Below are 23,000 nucleotides of genomic sequence, written 5' to 3'. Positions count from 1 at the left end.
CCGTGAGACCGTCTCACAGAAGTTTTTGCCCATATTTATTGCTACTATAAACTTCAAATAATGATAATATTGTATAACATTTTATAATAATAGCAGTAGTAATAACAAAAACTGATTAATTATTCTTTAAAATCTATAATTAGAGAACATATTTTTTAAAGACATTTATGTTGGTTATTTGCATCAAAGCTGTCATCTCATGTTTGTTACATCAAGTTTTTGTTATTCTTTTTTATTTCTTATTTAGTTAGTCAAGTTTAATAATTCAACTGGTTGTTCCTAAGTTGTAGGCAAATTGTTAGTTTGTTTGTTATTCATTAATCTATAAATTGTAAAGCTTTCGTTGAATATAAAATGAGTCATCACCTTTCTTTTCTAATATATCTTCCAATATTTTTCATACTTTTGGGTAAAGATCTTATTTCATATATTTATTCTTTCAACTTTAAATTATCAAAGTTGTATTAGAACTCTTTTCTTAAGGGATCTGTGAATTCATTTGACGGTTTGAAATGGAAAGTGAATCTCCCTTTTCATCAATGGCTCCATCGGTCTTCGATGGAGAAAATTATCAAATGTGGACAGTGCATATGGAGACATACTTGGACGCATTGGATTTATGGGAAGCTGTGGAAGAGGATTATGAAGTTCAACCTCTTCCAGCTAATCATACTATGTCACATATCAAGGCACAAAAGGAGAAAAAGACAAAAAAATCAAAGGCGGAAGCATGCTTATTTTCAGCGCTTTTTTCGACGATTTGTCACAAGAATTATGTCCCTCAAAACAGCTAAGGCAATTTGGGACTATCTAAAGGGAGAATATGCAGGAGATGAAAGAATTAAAGGGATGCAAGTTCTAAACTTGATCAGGGAATTCGAACTTCAAAGAATGAAAGACTCAGAGACAATTAAAGATTACTCTAACAAGCTTCTCAAAATTGCAAACAGAGTAAGACTTCTTGGATCTGAACTTACCAACACAAGAATTGTCGAAAAAATTCTTGTTACTGTACCTGAAGGATATGAGGCAACTGTCACTACCTTGGAGAATAAAAAAGAATTGACAAAAATTTTGCTTGCTGAATTGTTGAATGTTTTGCAAGCACAAGAGCAAAGAAGACTAATGAGGGAGGATACAACATCTGAAGGAGCCTTGGCAGCCAAACATCAAAATTTGGCCAAATACAAAAAAAAGAAGAAAAATTTCGAAAGGATGCAAGTACATTTGTTTTTCCAAAAGGAAAAAATGAAAATAAAAAAATTTCATATCCAGTTTGCCAACATTGTGGAAAGAAGATCATCCTTCATTTAGATGCTGGAGGAGACCTAATGCTAAGTGTTCTAAGTGCAAACAACTTGGGCGTGAAGTAGTGATATGCAAAGAAAAAACTCATCACAAGAAGTTGAAGCACAAGTTGGACATCAAGAGGATGAGGATCAGTTTTTTGTGGCATCTTGCCTCGCAAGCAGTAGCTCATCTGAAAGTTGGTTGATTGACAGCGGATGCAACAACCAAATGACTCATGACAAGGGACTTTTCATAGATTTCAAGCCAACTGATATCACTAAGGTAAAAATTGGAAATGGTGATTACATTTATGTCGAAGGAAAAGGAACAATTGTCATAATAAGTGCTGCAGGTACAAAGAAAATATTTGATGTTCTTAATGTGCCAGAAATTGACCAGAATTTGTTAAGTGTTGGTCAATTAATGGGAAAAAGCTTTAAAGTAATCTTTGAAGATGGTTTTTGTCGCATTCTTGATGCCATGAGTCGGGAAACTCTCAAGGTTAGAATGAAGGGTAATAGTTTTCTTTTGATCCCATGAAAGAAGAACTTGTTGCATATTCTACTGAAATCAGCAACACTGCAATATGGCACAAGAGGCTCGATCATTGTCCCTTGGAAAAGATGCAGCTCATACAGGCAAAAAAACCAACAATTGGCTTACCAAACTTTGGAGATCACTTGCTAAACTGTTATACTCATCAATATGGTATACACAAAAGAAAACCATTCCCAAAGTCAACTTGGAAAGCCACTCCAAAGCATCAACTTGTTCATACAGATGTATTTGTGCCTCAAAGAACACCATCATTAACAGGTAGTCGGTATTACATCAGTTTTATAAATGATTTTAGAAGATTTTTCTGGCTTTTCTTCTTAAAATTCAAATCAGAAGTTGCTAGAGTAATTTGGAAATTCAAGAAAATTGTGGAGAATTAGAGTGGCTGTAGGATTCAAGCGGTAAGATCTAATAATGGAAAATAATACACTTCACAAGAATTCAATTTGTTCTGCGAGAAAGCCGGCATAGAACACCAATTAACTGCTCCAGATACTCCGCAATAGAATGGAGTTAGTGAAAGGAGAAACCAATATATAATGGAGATGACTAGATGTATGCTTCATGAGAAGGAGTTACCCAATAAGTTTTGGTTGAAGCAGCATGTACAACAGTTTTTTTGCAAAACAGATTGCCCTCCAATACTTTGAAGGATAAAACTTCATTCGAGGCATGGTATGGTTATATACCTTCACTCAAATTCCTAAGAGTATTTGGTTTTTATTTGTTTCTCTAATGTTCCACAGGTCAAGCGGGATAAACTAGGCAAAAAGTCTTAACCAAGCATCTTTGTTGGTTATAGTTCTGCCTCTAAAGCCTACAAGGTGTATCAACCTCAAACCGATAAGTTAATTGTTAGTAGAGATGTGTTCTTCCTTGAGGAAGATAAGTGGAACTGGGAACAAACAAAAGATGCATCTACAAGCAAGATAAAATCAAGTTTGCCAATCCAAACTTCAGAAATTGAAGCGGATCATCAGTGGCAAGAGGAAATGGAAAATGATCCCGCAATCCGTGTAACAAGATCAACCATGATATTTATCAAAGATGCAATGTAGCCATTTGTGAACTACATGTTATGAAGAAGCCACTAAAGAACAAAAGTGGAAAAAGACAATGGAGGAGGAGCTATCGATGGTAAAAAAAGAAAAAAACTTGGGTGCTAGTTGATAGGACAAAGGATAGAAAAATAATTGGAGTAAAATAGGTATTAGGACAAAGTTCAATGCAGATGGGTCTATCAATAAGCACAAAGCTAGGCCGTTTGTCAAGGGATATGCTCAAATTTTTGGAATCGATTAACCCGACACATTTGCCTTGGTTTCCATATTAGACACTATACGGTTTGTCTTAGCTATAACAGCTCAAAATGGGTGGAAAATATTCTAGTTAGATGTAAAATCAGCATTCCTCAATGGTCTACTGAAGAAGGAGATCTTTGTTGAGCAATCAGAAGGATTCTTTGAATAAATCCATGAAGACAAAGTGTCCTACTAAAAAAGGCACGCTAAGGCTTAAAACAAGCTTCACGAGCTTGGTATAGTCATATAGATGATCATTTATTGAGCTTGGGTTTTGAAAAAATTCTATCGGAAGTCACCCTATATTTTAAGAAACAAAATAATGATTTTCTTATTGTATCTTGTATGTGGATGATTTGTTGGTGACAGGTAGCAATACCAAGCTTAGTGATGGATTCAAGCAAGATATGATGCTGGTCTTTGACATGACAGATCTTGGGCTAATGACATATTTTTTTGGCATGGAAATCAAGCAAGTTGATAGAGAAGTTTTCATCTGTCAAAGAAAATATGCTAAGGAAATACTTAAAAAGTTTCATATGGTGGAATGCAAAGAAATGTCTACACCAATAAATCAAAAAGAAAGCTTAAGTAAGGAAGATGGTTCAGACAAAGTTGAAGAAGGCTAATTCAGAAGTACGGTTGGATGTTTGATGTACCTAATTGCTACTAGGCCAGATATTGTTTTTATTGTAAACATTATCTATCGTTTTATGCATTGTGCTGCTGAAATACACCTTCAAGCAGGAAAAAGTGTCATTAGATATATGAAAGAGAATGTTGACTGTGGTGTAAAATTCAAGAAATATCAAAACTTCAAGTTGATAGGATTTTCTGATAGTGATTGAGGTGGATCTAAGGATGATATCAAGAGTACACCTGGGTATTGTTTTAATCTAGGATCTGGTGTATTTTCTTGATGTTCCAAGAAGCAAGAAAATGTGGCACAATCCACTGCAGAGGCAGAATTTGTTGTTGTTACAACAATAGTAAACCAAGTATTGTGGTTGAGAAAATTGCAATGTGACTTACATTTGAAGCAATTAAAAGTCACAGAAGTATTTGTTGACAACCAAGCTACAATATCAATATCACATAATCCCGTTTTTCATGGAAAAACCAGACATTTTAAGATGAAGTTGTTTTTTTGAAGAGAAGTGCAAAAAGGAGAAGTGGGCCTTTTTTATTGCAAATCTGAAGACCAACTTGCTGACATATTCACAAAACCTCTTCCAACAAACAAAATTTGAGTTTCTTAGACAAAGACTTTGAGTTTTCAGCCCTTAATGCAAGGAGGAGTGTTGGTGGTTTGCATCAAGGCTGCCACCTCATGTTTGTTACATCAAGTTCTATGTTATTCTTTTTTATTTTTATTTAGTTAGTCGAGTTTATTAAGTCAACTTAGGCAAATTGTTAATTTGTTTGTTATTCATTAGTCTATAAATTTTTAAGCTCGCGATGATATAAAATGAGCTTTGAGCTTTCTTTTCTAATATATCTTCCAATATTTTTCATACTTTTGTGCAAAGATCTTATTTCATATATTTATTCTTTCAACTTTAAACTATCAATTTTCATTAAAACATTTCATAAGTTTTTTTCACTTATAAAACACAAAATATAATTCGGAATAAAAGAATTATTCTCCTCGAGTCTATTTCAAATTCGACTTATTGTTAGCCCTCTTACAATACACAACTTCGAATAGTTACTTCCAATAAGTCTCCCTTAGTCTGCTAAGCAGCTTGTTCTTTTGGAACATTAACATCATCTTTGGATTTCAGTCAAACAAGAGATATATTAAACTCCAACTTGTTTATAAGTTCTGAGAGATAATAGGAAAAGTTGGGAAATAGCAAGTTCGGTTCATTAGGTTCTACCATGGCAGAGCCCAAACTCAGTCAAAAGAATAAAAAAAAATGAAATGACCAAGAACCCCAGGCTTCTGACGTAGTAACATAAGCCTGGGGCCAAATCAACAAGAACTTTTGAAATGTATTCCCCAGTGTGTGTGTGTGTGTGGTGTGTGTGTGTGTGTGTGTGTTACACAGATATTATGATTATAGCATTCCGATTATGATTCACAACAAAACACAAAATGTTTACTAAATTTATTCCACAGTTCTTCCCACTTGCCACCGACCGAACACGATGTGGGTGAATGTGATAAGATATGGATATGATGATGAGACTCCACCACCCATTCCTCAAGACATTTATCACGGATAACTTTCTTTGCTTCATCTGTTTTTTGTTGACCGGAACTCACAGCTGCTATCAAGCAATTTTTTTTAGCTAGAAATTGTTGGTAAGATAAATCGAGATCGATTATCTTTTGTTCTCTTTCTCTATAAACTCAGCTAAAACTCCACCGCTCAGTGTTTTTTGATTAACGGCCACATGACATTATCTATTCTATTACCTCACTCCATTGGTTCCAACCATTTGGGTGTGGCCAGAAATTTAATTTGTACTGTTTTCTTGACTGAAACATAGATAACTGGCGCATAATTAAACCTCGAGAAAGTAAAAAATCAATGAGGAATGCTTAAAGAATCGATAATTATAATAGGAAGTGCGAGAGATGATTTTATAAACTTAAAGAAGTAGTTTGATTTTATAAATTTGTAATACATATGCTCTTACATTCCAAATGTATCCCATCGAGATAGAATCGATAAAGGATAGCAGAAAATGAGTTTGATGGAACGAAATATAGAAAAACAATTAACAGAAACTTGAAGGAAAGAAAATGATCATGCAGTGATCATCAGCTGGAACCAAGAAACGATCGATGACCCTCTAAACAACTGTCAAAGGGAAATCATATATATAAATTTCTGGTGCCGGATTTAGTCTGAGCCTGGGGGCTTGTAGGCGATGAAACTAATGCACTGCACTTGGCGGTAGGAGTCGAACCCGAGGACCCTCACGAAGAAGTCGGGATGTTTGGTGGAAACCTCCTTTACCTCCTTGATCACCTGGACGGGGTCAGTGCACCCGAACATGGGCAGCTTCCACATTGTCCAGTATCGCCCGTCATAGTATCCCGGGCTCCTGTTGTTCTCACGTTCGATGTATGGCCTCTGCAAATTTCATTACAAACTTCAAATCCCACACAAATATATATATATATATATATATATATATATATATATATATATATATATATATATATATATATATATATATATATATATATACTGATTATCTTCATGAACCAAATCAATTACCTTCTTCTCGAACTCGAGACACGGAATGAGCTTAAGCCTGAGAAGGTATTCAACTTGCTTTAGGAGCTGCTCCTCGGTGAGGGGGGGAAGGTAGGAAAGAGTCTCGAATTTCCTCAATCCTTCCGTGGGCCATACCTGCAAGATTGAAAAATATATATGCGTATATACAAAGTGTAGTTCTCAAGCTCTACAAATTAACAAACTTCACCTTTTCAGCTAGCTAGTTTATGCCCAAGAATCAACTTTTCTTACTAATACATGGTGTAATATATATGTGTACCTTCATGCATGAAACTGTCCTACCGCCATTGTTGGCGACAGTGGTGATGTCGGAGGACTTGCGGGTGGCGGGGAAAGCGACTGCGGACTTGAGCCCGGTGAAAGGTGCCACCATGCTGGCTTGCGCCGGAGCGTTGCGGCTCACGGTGGTGGTGGAGGAGAGCATAGAAGAAGCCATCTTTGTACGATTACTGTAAATATGTTATTCGACGATTCAATGAACGTTGTGTTCCTTTATAATGACGCGCACCCCCTGGCTTCTACTTGGTCATCCAAGGGTCTGGATTCGCTTACGTTCGGTCTAGGCGAACTTGGGCCGTCGGATGCCTTTTTCCCCTTCGTGACCACATATATTATAAGGATTGCTGCCTTATCGTTTTGCACCCTCCTCGACGTGCCACGTGGCAGTAACCTTATCTTCACAACGGGACAGTCGTTTGAGGTTGATACTTCAAGTGAACCGTAGCCCTTCGTCACAATGAGGATCACTCTTTGCTGACAAAACGAAACATTGGAATCATTAAGACCCATATCCAAGTCAATCAATGATTAAGATGACAAGCTAATTGAAATAAATGAATATTAGCCATTTGATTCTGTTTGTTCTCGGTGTTTTATGTCAGAAATTTGAATCAAATTTAGAGCTTGACTAAAAACTATGTCTCGTGAATGCTGGAATGTCTTTTGGCTCTCCATGTTCTTGAGTTAGTTGTGGCTCATTATTGTGAAATTGAATTTTGATTATCCAAATTTTTGAGTTAATTGAAGACTTTTGGTTCTTTATATTCTTGAGTTAATGAGAAGATTAATTGAGTTAATTAATCTTGCAAGACTCTTAGTATGCATGTTGGGGCTTATATATAGTGTGTTCATTTCCTCATTTCAAATATATAAAAAAATTGACTTTTACAATCACTCAAGATCTCTTTCAAGCATTCTCTTGCATGTCATATTGTTAGCTTTTCATTTGGCATCCGTTAAATTTCGGTGATAAAATGAAAGTACGTTTTTAGTTCTTCGTAGTAGTGTCTCGTGCTAAGTCACCGCTGGTTGTTCCGTTGTATCCTGGGAAACAGACGTCCAAGACTATCCTCGAAGCAATACATGAGGGGACGAATTTGTTTTAAAGACATTGTACTTCGTACATGCCTCAGTTTGGTTACTTTAAGCTTTGCTCTAGTGTTTTTTCTTCACCATTTAGTTCGCTGGTTTTTACTAAAGTTTATTGTACTTTATCGTTCGATATATAGTGCAACATTTTATTTATTAATCATATGGTCGATTATGAAAGAATAGACCGATCAGACTCAAGTGGCCAAATATTAGCAGGAAAATTGCAATTTTAGTTCTTTAACTTGGTACGTCTTACAATTTTGATCAATAAATAATGTTAAGGATTGAAATTATTCGAGTCAATCTGATGGACACTGAAGTCTCAACTTATAATTCGTTAATTTAAAGCACTTATACAGGATATATATTGGTTCGTGCACTTTTTTTGGGCCAAAAGTTACAAATATGTCAAGCATTGAATTCAGGAAGGGAGGGGATCCCTAAGGGAAAATTTTCCGTATGGAGTTCTCTTTTGTGGAGGCATCAATGTTCTTCTAACGTAACTCTTGTAAGGGAAATAAACTCACATTAAACACACTAACATAAATCTAAACAAAAACAAAGAGGGGAAATAAAGCAAAATGACACTCAATATTTCAAACGAGATGAACACAGCTTGGTGTTTCTATTTATTTTTGCATAAATAGATTTTAATGTGCATAATATAGGTTTTATTATTGTTATATGAGTCGTGTATGAGAGTATCAATTCGAAATAAATAATATTCGATGGATTTAGCAATTCCAAGTTACAAAAAAAACATGTAAGTTGTTGGATGAAAATTAAACATCAACAAATTATAAGAGTAAAACCAAAAACAAATCAAACTTACAAAACTAAAATTACAATTTTCCCCATATTAGCTATGGGTTAGTACAACTTGTTGTATAACAATGTATTTTTTAGTGTTTCACACTTCCATACATATAAATTTATCATCTTATGTGTAATTCTTCCGCTTATAAAATTTAATTTCATTAAACAATTCTTGTGAGGGAGTCCGAAATATATACTTCTTTTATTTATATAGTTAACCGTATTAGACGAAATGTAAACACGAAAGAACATGTGGACTATTATGCAGAAAGATTAAATAAAAAATAATAATATATCAATTTTGAGTAGATAAAACGGACTAAAAACTGCAAACCGAAAAGTGGCATGTAACAAGTATAGTTTTCTTAAACCAGATTTGTTCCCTCCGGTGGTGCTTCGAGGATCAAGATGGACAAATTTTTCCCCTTATACAACGGCTAATCCTATAACAAATCTAGCACGATTTTACTACATCTATTAACTGAAGAAGTACTTGAACTTTGTTACGAAAGCCGAGATAGCATAAGTAAATGAGAAAAAGGAATGAAAGATTTGTTACCGTGTGTTTTGAGGATTCTGGACATATCTATTTATAGGTGCATGAGATCCATGCAGACAGTCATAGTATGGGCATCTGAAAGGGCAAAATTTGGCCAGACTAAGCACCGAAAATCTGTCATCTAAAGCACCAATAGACAGCCAGATGAAAGGTCTCATCGTGAAAGTTCGACCTGAGCATGTGGAAGGTCTTATCCATACTGGAAAATAAATAACTATCAAAATGTGGGTTAGCCTAGGTGGGTGATTTTTGTCTTGATCAATGTAACATCAACGCATCCAGGTCGTGCTTGCATACAAGTCAGACTTTTCCACTGCAAATCGGACCCTTGATTTGCATCATCCATGTTCAGTCACGTGTGATAGAGAGCCTCTTGACTAATCAATGTTACACCTTCATAAATTATAACTCAATATAAGCTCACATATAACAACTTTATTTTCCTGTGTGGGACAAACTCATCATTCCCTACTTACAACATCCACTTAATATTTTATTATATAATTTCCATTCATACAAAATGGAAAGCTCAATAACACAAGGAAATATTTGAAAACTTTGAAGTCTGTCATAGATGTTAATACTGGCACCCTTGTCATGGAATTTGATGTGAGATTGCTCAGTTTAATATTTATGATATCAGGAAATATCCTCTTTGTGAAAATATAATTAATACTCTTGAAATCACTTATCGCTTCACAAGAAAATTCAAATTTTTTTGATAAAAATGATTTAGAGGAAATTGTTGAAAGATATGTTGAAATTTCTAATATTATAATTTTTTCCCTCTGATTCGCAATAATATAAAATTGAGCGATAACTTCCTCCAGATCGACCCAAGCATGTACAGATGGAAAAATGAGGAAAAATTCAAGTGATAGGATTTCCAAGAAATTCAAAGATAACAAGCATAAACTAAAATTTGTTATGAAAATACTCAAGTGACATAAAGTAGACAAAATGATCATATATGAACCATAATGAGCAACAAGAAAGAATGAAGTCGAGCCAACGGCAATAAAAAAAGGACGCTGCTTGGGAGGCAACCCGAGGGGGGTTAGTTTATTTTATTTTATTTTTATTGAATTTTTTAAATTTTAATCCCTTCTTACATTTTAGCTTACATTGAGGACAATGTCTTATTTAAATATAAAAGGTTATATAGCTTTATTTCTAGTTTCAATTTCTAGTTTTCAATTTTGTTGCATTTTTGTTTAAAAAAACTGGAAAAAAGAAGAAGAAGAAGAAGAAGAGAGGTGAATTTTTTTGGGGTCCAAAAAAATATCTAATGCTCAATTTTTACCTCTCTGGTTTGAATCGTGAATACTTCTGATTGCAAGTCTATGAAACAATGATAATTTCTTTGTGTGTAACAGATTTTGCAATCTCACTATTGCATTAGCGATAGTTACTCTTGATAATGAGTTGAAAGGAAAAGTGTATAGAATTTAGCACATATGTCATTTTTATTTGTTGAGCTTTGAGCATATGAACAATAATTATTTCATGTTCTGTTTTCTTTGATTATGTGTTGGTCGTGCATTGTTGATTTTTCTTTAACTTGTATTGTTATACATATATTTGTTAACACTTTGTGATGGATTATGTGCATAAACAAAATGATAAAACTATTAGGTTTAAAAAAAATTCTTTTGCATCATATGTGTCAAGTTTGGTCAATTAAATTAGGAAAACACAAGGATTTTAGCAGTTATCACTATAATTTTAAAGTTAATTGTTTGGAACTGCATGAATAAATAATATGTAGTCGATGACCAGTTATATAATTGAATAGTGGAATCCCATTGAAAAAAAAAATCTATTAATATTGAATTCTTCATTTTATTCCACTCATTTGATTGATTAATTTCTCGTTTTAAATTTATTATTTCTCCCAACGTGCTAATTTTAATCTTAGAGATCTATTTAGTTCCTATCCCAAAATCCCCCCTTTTATTTATTTTTCCTCAATAGAAATAAATACCTCATTCCATATGGATTCGACTACTCACCTATACACTAGTTGTATTTGGAAGTAGGAATTTAAGTTTGATACACAACGACAGCACATCAAAAACTATGGTTTATTACCTACCTCATGATGTATTCGTGTTTTGATTTGATGTGTTATTTATGCTGGAGAGATGTTAGTCCAATTAAATTGAAATTTTTGGTAAACTGCATTATATTAATTTGTAGGTAAATTGGTCTTGAGTACTGAAACTCTATTAGAAAATAGGTTGTTAAGTTTTTTTCTTGTATAGGGATTAATTTGGCCAAATTATAGCTTTAAATAGTCCGGATAACAGTTTTGATATTGTGGTTGTTGTGAGTAATTTGAGTAACGAGCCACACACAAGGTGTATTAATGGAAAATACTTGAAACATTACCATCCAAGTAGTTGGTGTGAGTACAAAAACCAGAAAGTTTTTGAAGTTGAATTATTAAGAAAATATGAGATGTTCTATGATTAACCCATATTGTTTGAAGTAGGTTGTACAACCACTTTAATTAATTTTGTCATCTTTAGTTTATAAAGTCAATAGTTTATTAAGAAATTATGTCACAGAATGGAGTTATATTTATAAGGCATTCCCTACAAAGCATGCTTGTAAATAGTAGTTGAACACTTGTGAATAAATAAAAATAGTTGTTCATGGACTTTTTTTTGTAGTTGTTGTATTATTGGGGAGTGTATTTGTGGATTTGTTGGTTATTTTGGCCAAATTAGTGGTAAAGTGAGATTTGGTTGTGCATGCCTTGAAACATCAATTAGTCTTGTTAAAAAGATTTGGTGACTCTTGTTTTGGTGAGAAATTAAATGGCTTGGTTTGTAGCAAATTTTGTTGTTGTCAAAATTATGTTCAATATTCAAGAAAACGTACTTGTTAGCTGTTTTGAGAAAATTTGAACAAAGTTTCCTCTATAAATGTAACATGTCAAAATACAAATACCTTCAAATAAAGCCCATGTCAAAAAATTTCATCGACAACAAAAGTCCACCAGATGTAAAAACCCAAATGTTGTCAAAGTCCACTAGAGTTGCATTTGGTTCAAGAAGGCATACAAATAGGAAGTTGACCCACGATCCATGATAGAAGATCGTGGAAGATGGCTTAATCACTCGAAAGAATGGAACAAAAACAAACAAGAGTCATGAAGGAAAATTCCCCAACAAATTCATCAACAAACAACATCAAAAAACTTATTTCAATTTTCTCGATTATTCGTTCGCTTATTTCAATTTTCATTAGCATAATTTCTTCATTCTCGTGTTATCTCCAATTTTCTTTTTAAAAATGTTGCTCAAGTTAATAACAACATAATTAAATTTGATATTGTTAATAAGTACCTTATGTAATTTTCATCATATTCATCAACCAAATTATTAGTTTTGAAGTCATACCGAGGGAATTATAACGAACGTTAGAATTGAGACACACAACGTTTAAGTCAGATTAATCACAAACTTGGCATGATTACGTGTCTGGCACTTCTTGCAAATTTTTTGTGCAAACACCTTGTAAATAAACGAAAAAAAAAGATAACACACTAGTTTATGCAAAAAATTATATTTCTATGAGTAAGTAATAATAAGGGTGTGCAAAATTTCGGTTAAACCGAATTAATTGACCGAATCAAATTATTTAGAAATCTCGGTTTGGTTAATTCGGAAGTTCGGTTTTGAAAATTTAAAAAATCAGTTAATTCGGTTAGGTTTCGATTTTAATTTGAAAATTTTGGTTAAACAGAAAAAACCGATTTACCATTTATATTAATTTAAATTGTACATGGGTAATTAGAAATTCATTTTAAAGAAGCCCAATTTTCACATATGGGCCAAACTTGTCAACTCATTATAAGTTTCGTTTGACTTAATATCTAACATCATTGTCATTCTGCTTATTGCGTGAGAATTCAGATAGCCTTCAATTTTTCATTTTGGAAGGCATCTTAAGCGAAGGAAATTTCACACCGAACAATACCCCTTATTCTACTACTTGTCACAAAGATATATTTCGAAGTTGACAGATGAGTGCGGGAGGCGAGTGCTGAGCGGGCTGTTCAACAACGAAAACAAGCTGGTGAGCCAGAGGTGACAATGTCTGTTTTATTGATTCTTCTGTCATTGTTGTGTACTTGTGTTGGGTTGGTGTTTTTATAGTTCTTTTAGGATTAAATCTTAAGTTTTTCATTTATAGTACAAACACTGCACATGGTGTTCAGCCTATGAACCCTAAAGAAATGAAAACGCAATTCACCAATAAAATACACAAAATTATGGCTCAGATGAGTAGAAATGAGGAATTACCAAGCGTTTGCTGAAGAAAGAATCAAGCTTCGCCATGACAGAGTCTAATTATGATTAACCCACCAAATATTTTGCTTTTCTGGGAAAAATAATTGTGAAGAACGAAACTTTGATTTATATCAGGAGATGGAAATTAATCAAAACTTAAGATTTAGGATTAAATCTTAAGGCTTCGAAAGTTATCCTGCCATGTTTTCCAATAACAGCCTATGAGCTAATAAAAAATTTCACTTTTGGCTAGAATATTATATTCATACGGTAACATTGACAAAGAATGGCTCATTCAAATGTTATTTGTAATTTTGATGAAAAAATTTATGATTTAGTTGTAGATGTCAAGGCAAGAAGATATAGCAATTATGGATATTGATGATAGTTGTTCCATTCCAAAACCTTCAACTGGAATAGAAACATGTGTGAATTTTAAAGTGAAGGCAACCAAACGAAAATCAATGAAACCAAGAAGTGAGGTATGGGAGCATTTTACAAAATTTTGCCAATTCTGAAAATGAAAGTAAAGCTAAATGCAAGTATTGTGAGAAAGAATTTTATTGTGATCCATATAAAAATGGAACAGCGAGTTTGAGGGCACATATGAATTAGTGAAGAAAAAACCCACATGTTCTTGAGACAAATCAAGCACAATTAAGTCTACAACAAGGTGCAAAAGACAGTGAGGCGTGTTCAACTACTTGGAAATTTGATCAAGAAATATGTAGGAAAGCTTTGACTATAATGATTGTGGTTGATGAACTCCATTTCAAATTTGTAGAAGGGGATGGATTTAAACTGTTTATGGCTATAACATGTCCAAAGTTTCGAATCCCTTCAAGATAGACAGTTGCACGTGATATTGTTGATTTATATGAAGTTGAGAGAGAAAGGTTAAATCATCACAAAGAGTTTGTTTGACAACAGATGCATGAACATCGATTCAAAAGATCAATTATATGTGTCTGACAGCTCACATTATTGATAAAAATTGGGCTTTACAAAAAAAAATATTATCAATTTTTGTCCTATTACAAGTCATAAGGGTGAGTCCATTAGTTTAGCAATTGAGACATGCTTAAGGGATTGGGGAATGACAAGGTTTCGACGATTACGGTTGACAATGCAAGTTCAAATGATGTCGCAATCAGTATTTGAAAAGAAAGATGGCAAATTGGGATTCTACTATCTTAAAGAAGGAGTGCATTCATATGAGGTGTGTAGCTCATATAATCAATTTGATTGTTGTTGATGGCTTGAAAGATATGAGTGAGTCAGTGACAAGGGTCAGAGATGCCGTGAAATATGTTAAACAATCTCTTTCTAGATTAAACAAGTTTAAAGAATGTGTGAAGATTGAAAAAATTGAAAGCAAGAATTCTTTATGTCTTGATGTATCAACAAGATGAAACTCAACTTTCTTGACGTTGAATGTAGCTCAAAAATTTGAAAGGGCTTTCGAAAGATTTGATGAACAAGATCCATGTTATAAATTGGATCTTCAAGTCAGAAAATGGATTGATGTTGTGAATGATGATGGAGAGGTGGTATTCGGTGCAGATGGTAAACCTAAAAAAGAAATGAGAACTTTCGATGGGAGGCCTACTAATGCCGATTGGGAAAATGTTAGGACTTTTGCTGCTTTATTGCAAATATTTTATGAACTAACTTTGAAAGTTCCAGGTTCATTGTATGTCACATCCAATACTTTTGCACATGAGATTAGTTTCATTCACACAATATGAAAGAGTGGAAAGAAAGTGACGATTTTGGAGTATATTCTATGGGAATTAAAATGAAAAAAAAATTGACAAGTACTTGGGAGATCCCGAGAAAATGAATAATTTACTCTATGTTGCGGTGGTGCTCGATCCAAGACACAAATTGGATTTTGTTGAATTCATGTTGTTAGAATTGTATGGAGATGAAATGAGTGCAAGAGCAGGAAAGACATTAAAAGAAACTTTGCTTTCTTTGTACAAAAATTACAAGGAGAAGATGGAGCCTCAAGGAAGCAAATCAAAAGTGTTATATATTCAACAAGTAAGTGATGTTGAGCAAAAAAGTGCAAATCAAACAGATTTAAAAAGACAATCAATTCTTGAGAAGTACGAAAAACAAAAGGCACATAGTTTTGGTGATGGTAATATTTCAAAATTGGATAGATATCTAAATGAGATGGTTGAGAAGTATTCTGAATATTTTAATATTTTGGGATGGTGGAAGAAAAATTGTCATAGATTTCCCGTACTTTCTTAAGTTGCTCGTGATGAGTTGTTGGCTATTCAAATATCAACTGTTGCTTCAGAATCTGCTTTTCGTAATGGTGGTCGAGTATTTGATTGTTTTAGGATTTCACTGACTCCTAAGATAGAAGAAAGCCTTATTTGCACACAAGATTGGCTTCGTTCATGCCCAATACCAATTAATGTTGAAGAGACTTCGGAGAATATGGAAAACCTAGAAGATCGCATGTTTTTTTATAAAAAATTATAGTTATAATTTCTTTATTGCTATAAACTTCTAATTTATTTTACTTGCATGTTATACTTTCTTTTTCAGAGATAGTAAAACTTGAGTCGGACTCATCTTCCTCAACAATACCCGTGGATAAATCATAAATGAAATACGTAAGTGAGAATGATAAATGATACGTTTTGTCATGTATTTTATTATGATGAGAAGATTGTACATCAAGCTTAAATTCTAGAACAAGTTTAAATTTTACTTTGCGCTTTTCTGGGTGATTTACATATTTTGCATAAATATGTCCTAGTATTTTAAGTTTTGACTTTTGATAAGACTAAAGTATGTGTTCTTTTCATAGGTTTGCTTTGATTTATTCAGTATTGTCTTAACATGAAATAATTATGTGTTTAGCAAGTCAAATAATTATCTATTAAAGTTCATGGGATTGACTTTGTTTTCTTGAATATCATTTATGCTGCTTGTTTGACAACATAATTTATGCTCTTTGTTTCATCTTCCGAATTCTTACTTCTCGAACATTATTCTATGTCCATCCATGGCTGATGCTAACACATTTTCTACGATAAATTTTGTTTATCGCCTCTTATCTTATGTTCTTTTTCGTGTGTTTTGGACTTTTGGTTTCTTGAGGTGCCGGGCTTCTGAAACTGCATAATGATATTCAAAGTTGTGGATACGAGGATGTGCAGATTATGTGGGAAATCCTGAGAAGAACAAAATCCAATTAACGTCGCGCCACGACAAGCACAAAAGTATATGCTTTTGGAGGAATTTTTCATGGACCAGCACCCATTCAAACCATGATGGAGCAGTAGTTTTCTTTTCTTAAAATCAAAATTGAAGAAGAAAATCTCTCCAACTATTGCACAATAATATTATGATGAGAGACTTGATTTCCTTCAAGATATTCATGACTCATGCTTACGTTATGGTGAGTGTAATATCTTCAAGTTTGTATCGTTTATGTTTGGTCGTCATATCTTTAAGTTTGATTGTAATATCTTCGAGTTTGTATCATTCAAGATAGTCATACACTCATGCTTTCTATTTCCTTTTTTTTTTTGGTTATAATTCGTATTTTTTTTAAAAAAAAATCGGTTATTTCGGTCCGACCGAAATCGGTACCGAAATAACCGATTCAAAAATCGGTTCGGTTAATTCGGTTTCTATGGTTATTTCGGTCTGTTCGTTTATTCGGAAATAAAATAAGTTAAATCGGTTATCGGTCTATTCGGTTCGGTCGGTCACCGAATAGACCGATTGCACACCACTAAGTAATAATACATTATTATTGTTTTTTGTTAAGTTTGTTTCCTATATGAATGTGTCATTAATTAAAAATGCATTAATCATAATGAAATTTCAGTTTTTAAGTAATTACACTAGAAAAAATATTCCAAAATATTATCATTTCTCTTTTTAGAATTGAGGGAGAAATTTGGTACAAAGAGATAAATGGATTATTCTTCCTACTCCTGTAGGCACTGTCTGCAGGGGTACATCCAAGGGTCAGAATTTTTTCTGTCTCAATTTTTTAAAAAAAAAAAAAAAATTTCCCTATGAGATTGAATCCCAGCCATTGATCCTGGGTGTGGACACTGCTCCCACACCCAGGATCGAACTTACCGAGATAAATACTGACAAAAATGTCAACGCATCGGATTTGTTATTTAATACTATAGAAGCTCAACAAAAAAGACACATTCCTTCATGTTGATACAAAGAGATTTCATTACAATAAAGCGATGACATTCATTCAACCTCCATGACTAAAATCCGGTGAATGGGTGATAGGGAAGCCATAACAAGAATGATCCCCTTTTCTTTCTCTTTGATTCTGAGCGGAAAACCAGAACCTACCACTTCTCCCCTAGATACGAACTGTTGGCAAATGTCATGCCCACGGGAAAAATAGTAGTACACTGTCCAAAAATCTTCTCAAAACACGTCTTCTTAGCCCACCAAGCAATTATAGGAACTAAATAAACAAATTAAATACTAAACCCAATAATATTTTACATTCATCCAACACAATGGAGAAACTAAATGCTAAGCAAAGAAAGTATACCCAAATTATAACAATAAATTCTCTTTAATTCCTTTCAATTAAATTGCAATTCCCATATTCGACCTTTCGGGTTTTCTTGAAGGTCGGTATGGGGATCATATCAACTTGACTGCATAAGGCACTGAGTCCCAATGTGCCTTCTCACTAAAAAGGGACGATACAAGGAAATATATCTTGCAACTTGTTCGAGAAAACCATAGTTCGGTGGCATTTACGTGGGAGCTAAAAGAATCCCATCAGCCAAAAAATGAAATCTCATAAACCTTAACCAGATTTATGGTTCCAAGCTACACTGATAAAAAATTCTCTTTCAACATATATTTTACTTGAAACACTTGAGCAGAAAAGGCTTCTCCATAAAAGTCAAAATTTTCTGTTACTAAACTACTGTTATGCAATCAGATTCCTTTAAAAAAGAATAAGAAAGACGAGGATTGATTACCCTCGTCTAAGAAAGATCATTTATAAGCTTGTCGCGCATTCTTGAAGATAAGGGTGAGTCTGATGAACATACTGTTCCCACAGAGGTCTATACCTGCCTATACTAAGATCTAGCCAGGGTTTCATGTTCCCATTGAAGTGAATCACGGCAGCAGTCTCGATTAAGCGGCTGTCAATATTCATGTCATAACCCAATCCTAAGACATGCCATCTCCGATCAAGTGGCTCCGTCAATCCATAGAAAGCTAAAAGTCCAGGAGGAAGTGTGCCCAGCTTCCAAAGTGACTTGTCGGCATTTTGTTCCTGCCAATGATGATATCTTGCAGTCACATTCGCTTTTCTCCAAGAAATCAAGTCAAAAACATTCATCCCAAATGCCCATCCACACGCTTGAGGATCAAATTTCGTGCTGATCAGTGGGTTCGAAAAATTGAGGTACTTGTAGTAGCGGTGGAAAGATTCAAGACAAGTTTCAACCGCGCCATTTACATTTCCATGCAAATCCAAGGAAAAGAGAGGAATCAAATCCTTCTGAACCACAATGTCATCATCGAGAAAAACTACCTTTTCCAATTGGGGATAAATCTCGGGGATATAGAACCGAAGGTGATTTAGAATAGACAGATACTTGGGATTACGAAACTTCGGCTCAAGAGTAGTATCTGGCAAACTTCCAAAGTAGTATTTCTGTGAATCAACATCATGGAGCTGTTTTACCAGTGGAGAATAGGACGCATTCAACCACGCAAATTCTTCGATATTTTGGACTTCTACAGCAGCACCTTTGAAATCATTACTGAGGAACCAAGCCTGCATTGCCCCATATTTTACTCCATTTGTAACAACATGGAATACAAGTTGCTTTGGATGTTCGGCATTAGACACTGTAGAATTAACAACAACTGAAATAGCCAGAATATTATCTGAAAATATACAAAAGTGGTAAAGATTAATGTCTGTTAATCGAGGAGAGTTCCGACTCTCATCTGCAAGCTTCTGGATCGACTTGTTCCGAAGCCAATTGGCAGTGAGTTTCATGTCAATGCAATTAAGCTTCTTGGGTAGTGATTCAGCAGCCAATTGTGCAAATACAGTACTCTGGACATTTGCGGCACTTGCACGTTCTTCCAGAGCTTGAATATGAGACTTCATTGTCATTATTGTCGTCGCGATATCATAATGGGCATCTTGTGCCTTAAAAATCAGGGATGATAAACTTTTAATTATCGGTTCAGCCTCCTCTAGATCTATGGGCTCGTCTCTCATTGCAGCCTTGGAGAGTAAGAATTGGCAACTTCTTATTTTTGAACTAAGCTCCCAAGCAAGATGAAGATTATTATGTTCCTTGGCTATAACAACATAAGCTTTGGCAAGGGTCATCTGCTCTGCTAATTGTCTGGCATATGATCTGGCACTTGACATATCTTCGGTAAAATTTCGATTCTCGTGAGATTCCCGGTCATTGAACTCATTTCTCTCCTGGAAAAGAAAGAAATAAGTCAAAGAAACAAATAAATAGAAACTGCTAACTTTTCTCAACTATATAGAATTATCTTCATTTTGTAGTAAATTGTAAATTTAGATACATTATACAACCATTAAACTTTTGGAACACATGTTAAAAACCAATAAATCAGACAGAAGGCGTCCAAATATATCTTCCATTATCTAGAATGGCAAAGTTACAATAAAATAATGTAACCTTAGTTGGCGCTCCATTCACTATCAATAACTAAAATGATCTGGTACAAGTGGGATCAACGCTCCCTTCCTTTGTCCATCATTATGGTGACACCAAACTCTAAATTATGAGGTTAAATCTAACACTGTAATATACTCATATCCTATGAAGACGTGGTAATTCTAATAGTTCAATCTCAAGGATCATCAGAAGCAGCACAACAAACCGAAAACTCTAGTAACATGGTACAAAACTTCCCACATCACTGGAAAATATCATAAACCAAATTATGAGAATCAGATTCGTCGTTTGAAAGAAGAAGAAAATAATTTCTACATCTCAATATAGATTAAAAAAAAACTCGCATCCAACGAGAAGGGGGATTTTGTACCATCCAACTAACAGAAGCAGAAGCAGAAGCAGAAAGAAACATAAATGTCAACAAAAAATAACTGTGTCAAACCAATCTTACCATCACCGGCTGTTCCGCATGATCCTCATCATTATGGTTATGCTGAACAACGAACAAAACAAATCCAACAAAAGAGAATACCAAGAGAAGTGCACAGATCCAATACGATAACCTCCTACGGATCGGGCGGCGATAGTCGGCTGGCCGACGCCGCATCTTCCGCTTGAATATCCCACAATTCAGCGCCAAATCAATAACACAAGAAAGGGTCCCAGTTAGATTGGATAAAGCCGGCCGGCAACAATGAGAAGCCGGAAAACCCACTTGCCTATTACTTCTCAAACTCGAGAAATCAAAGAAACACCCATGCAGAAGCCTCAATCACCTTCCAACTTCTGACTCCTGAAATCAGAACCCAACAATTCAATTAGCGAAGAACCCCTGTAAATCAAGCGTTGCATAACCTGCTATTTCTTCTGATCGTTATGCTTGAATGCTCACGCTAACACATGAAATCCCAAGTCTCGGAGCAGGGAAACGTGAATGCTCGCGGGCTTTCAGTTTACCAGTGGAGGAAGCAACTTTGAGCAAATCTTGTCTTGATAAAAGAGGCGCTGGACGGCCTGGCCTGCACATGAATACCTTGTGCCACTCTACTACTAAATCTTGATTATTAATATAATTATCATTCTAAATCTAAATATGTCAACTCAATCCTCTAAATATATAAGTGTATGAAATGTTTCTGAATCGGACTTCGAAAGTTTGAGACCATATCGCAAGTTCAAATTCAATTGTAATTTTGATGAGTGTAATGCTCTTATGCTTATTTATTTAAGATAAAAATGTGTGTGAAACGGTATCATGGTCGTATTTTGTAAGACAGATCTCTTATTTTGGTCATACATGAAAAATTATTATTTTTTATGCTAAGAGTATTACTTTTATTGTGAATATCGATAGGGTTAACTCGTCTCATGGATAAAGTTTCGTGAGACCGTCTCAGAAGAGACCTACTCTTTATTTTTAAAAAAAACATTTAATATCAAAGAAACTGATGTCTGGTGTTTAATTTGGAAATTGATATGTTGATGTTAAGTATTGATTATTGAAATTAAAATGTCAATAAGCATTCATTAGACAATAAATTTGATAATTATAAAAATAGACCGTCCAATAATGTTTAAATTATGTGAAACGGTTGTGGATTTATTTTCTCAGATATCGGAACAAAAAAATTACTATTTTATTGAAAAATGTGAAGTAATTTTAGTCATGAATTTATTAATATTAATTGAGATTAAACGTTTTTTTTTCTTTTTAGTCCTATTGGTATGAAATTTTTTTTATGGGGCAATGATGGATCATATTTGAACAGTAGTTAATAATCAAAGCAAAAATGTGTGTTTGACGGTCTCACGTGTCATATTTTGTGAGACGGATCTCTTATTTAGGTCATCTATGAAAAAGTAGTATTTTTTATTGTGGGTATCGGTAGGGTTGATCCGTCTCATAAATAAAAAATCGCCAGATCGTCTCATAACAGACCTAATCTATTATCAATTACTTAAGTCCAATAATAAAATAGAAAAAGACTTGAATGGTACAAGGGTGTAACATATATCAACGTTGAAATGAAAATAGAGGTTGAAGCTAACATTCGATGCTAGCTCCAACCTCATTTATTTAATTTTAAAAAATATTTTTAAAAACAAATTGTATCGGACAGGGTGTGCGACACACGCACCCCATACTCGGGTGAGTGTGGCATATGCGCGTGGGCAGAGGACACCACGTGCAGGTTGTCACCAACGTCAGTTTTTTAAATTATTTTTAAAAATAAATTAAAAATGGAATCTAATATGGAAGATAGTGAAAAATCCACAAAATATTTTTTTTTTCACTCTCTACCCACAAAACTATAGTACTATGTCATACAAAATGTAGTACATTTCATGTGAAAATATGGTATAATTCGTATGAAAATGTGATACTAAAAAAGTACCCAGGGACTGAACACAAAAAAAATCGACGACGGAAGGTCAAAATTAATTGTATTGTGCAACATATAAATATTAACATATAATTTGAAAGTTTTTTTCTCTCTAAATATGGTATGAATCCAACGTTGGAAATAGAAGTTTTCTCTATAAATATGGTATGGATGATGGATCCAACGTTGAAAATAGAAGTTTAAGTTGGCATATACTTTTAGATGCCAATTTCAGAATCATTTATTTAATTAAAAAATCATTTTTTGCAAAAAAAATTATATATAGTGGACGGTAAAGTAGCGTGTCCCAATTTTTTTATAAATAAAAAAAATTAAATTTGACAAATAATAATATTGTGTGACGGATAGTATGACGGATAAACTAAAAGTTTTTTATCTATAAATAGCAATATCTCCAACTTTTCAACCATTTCCCAAGTAAAATTTTTAACTTTCTTAAAC

At 34.0% G+C, this 23,000-nt stretch overlaps 3 protein-coding genes across 4 annotated transcripts; 1 reads left to right on the top strand and 2 right to left on the bottom strand.

The window, feature by feature from the left end:
* The first annotated feature begins 774 nt into the window (after positions 1 to 774).
* Positions 775 to 1,314, top strand: LOC140805599 (uncharacterized). Its single transcript, XM_073161861.1, has one exon. The coding sequence runs from the start codon at positions 775 to 777 to the stop codon at positions 1,312 to 1,314; it is 540 nt and encodes a 179-aa protein (XP_073017962.1).
* A 4,435-nt stretch (positions 1,315 to 5,749) lies between these two features.
* LOC140805732 (ribulose bisphosphate carboxylase small subunit, chloroplastic-like) lies at positions 5,750 to 6,913 on the bottom strand. The gene is made up of 3 exons (XM_073162013.1): positions 6,663 to 6,913; positions 6,383 to 6,517; positions 5,750 to 6,235 (listed from the first exon to the last, which is right to left on the bottom strand). The coding sequence occupies exons 1-3, from the start codon at positions 6,837 to 6,839 to the stop codon at positions 6,002 to 6,004; spliced, it is 546 nt and encodes a 181-aa protein (XP_073018114.1). The 5' UTR covers positions 6,840 to 6,913; the 3' UTR covers positions 5,750 to 6,001.
* Positions 6,914 to 17,611: 10,698 nt separating this feature from the next.
* LOC140805731 (hexosyltransferase GAUT11-like) lies at positions 17,612 to 21,305 on the bottom strand. Of its 2 annotated transcripts, none has more exons than XM_073162012.1 (3): positions 21,047 to 21,305; positions 20,606 to 20,947; positions 17,612 to 19,931 (listed from the first exon to the last, which is right to left on the bottom strand). In XM_073162012.1, the coding sequence occupies exons 2-3, from the start codon at positions 20,759 to 20,761 to the stop codon at positions 18,474 to 18,476; spliced, it is 1,614 nt and encodes a 537-aa protein (XP_073018113.1). In that variant the 5' UTR covers positions 20,762 to 20,947; positions 21,047 to 21,305; the 3' UTR covers positions 17,612 to 18,473. The 2 variants fall into 2 exon arrangements, with proteins under 2 accessions (XP_073018113.1, XP_073018112.1); XM_073162011.1 differs by having other exon boundaries at positions 21,112 to 21,305.
* Positions 21,306 to 23,000: the final 1,695 nt, after the last annotated feature.

This window comes from Primulina eburnea, chromosome 11, assembly GCF_022965805.1.
Source record: "Primulina eburnea isolate SZY01 chromosome 11, ASM2296580v1, whole genome shotgun sequence".
Lineage (NCBI taxonomy): Eukaryota > Viridiplantae > Streptophyta > Magnoliopsida > Lamiales > Gesneriaceae > Primulina > Primulina eburnea.
The sequence above is the reverse complement of the archived record's forward strand: the minus strand, read 5'-3'. Positions and strand labels throughout refer to the sequence as shown.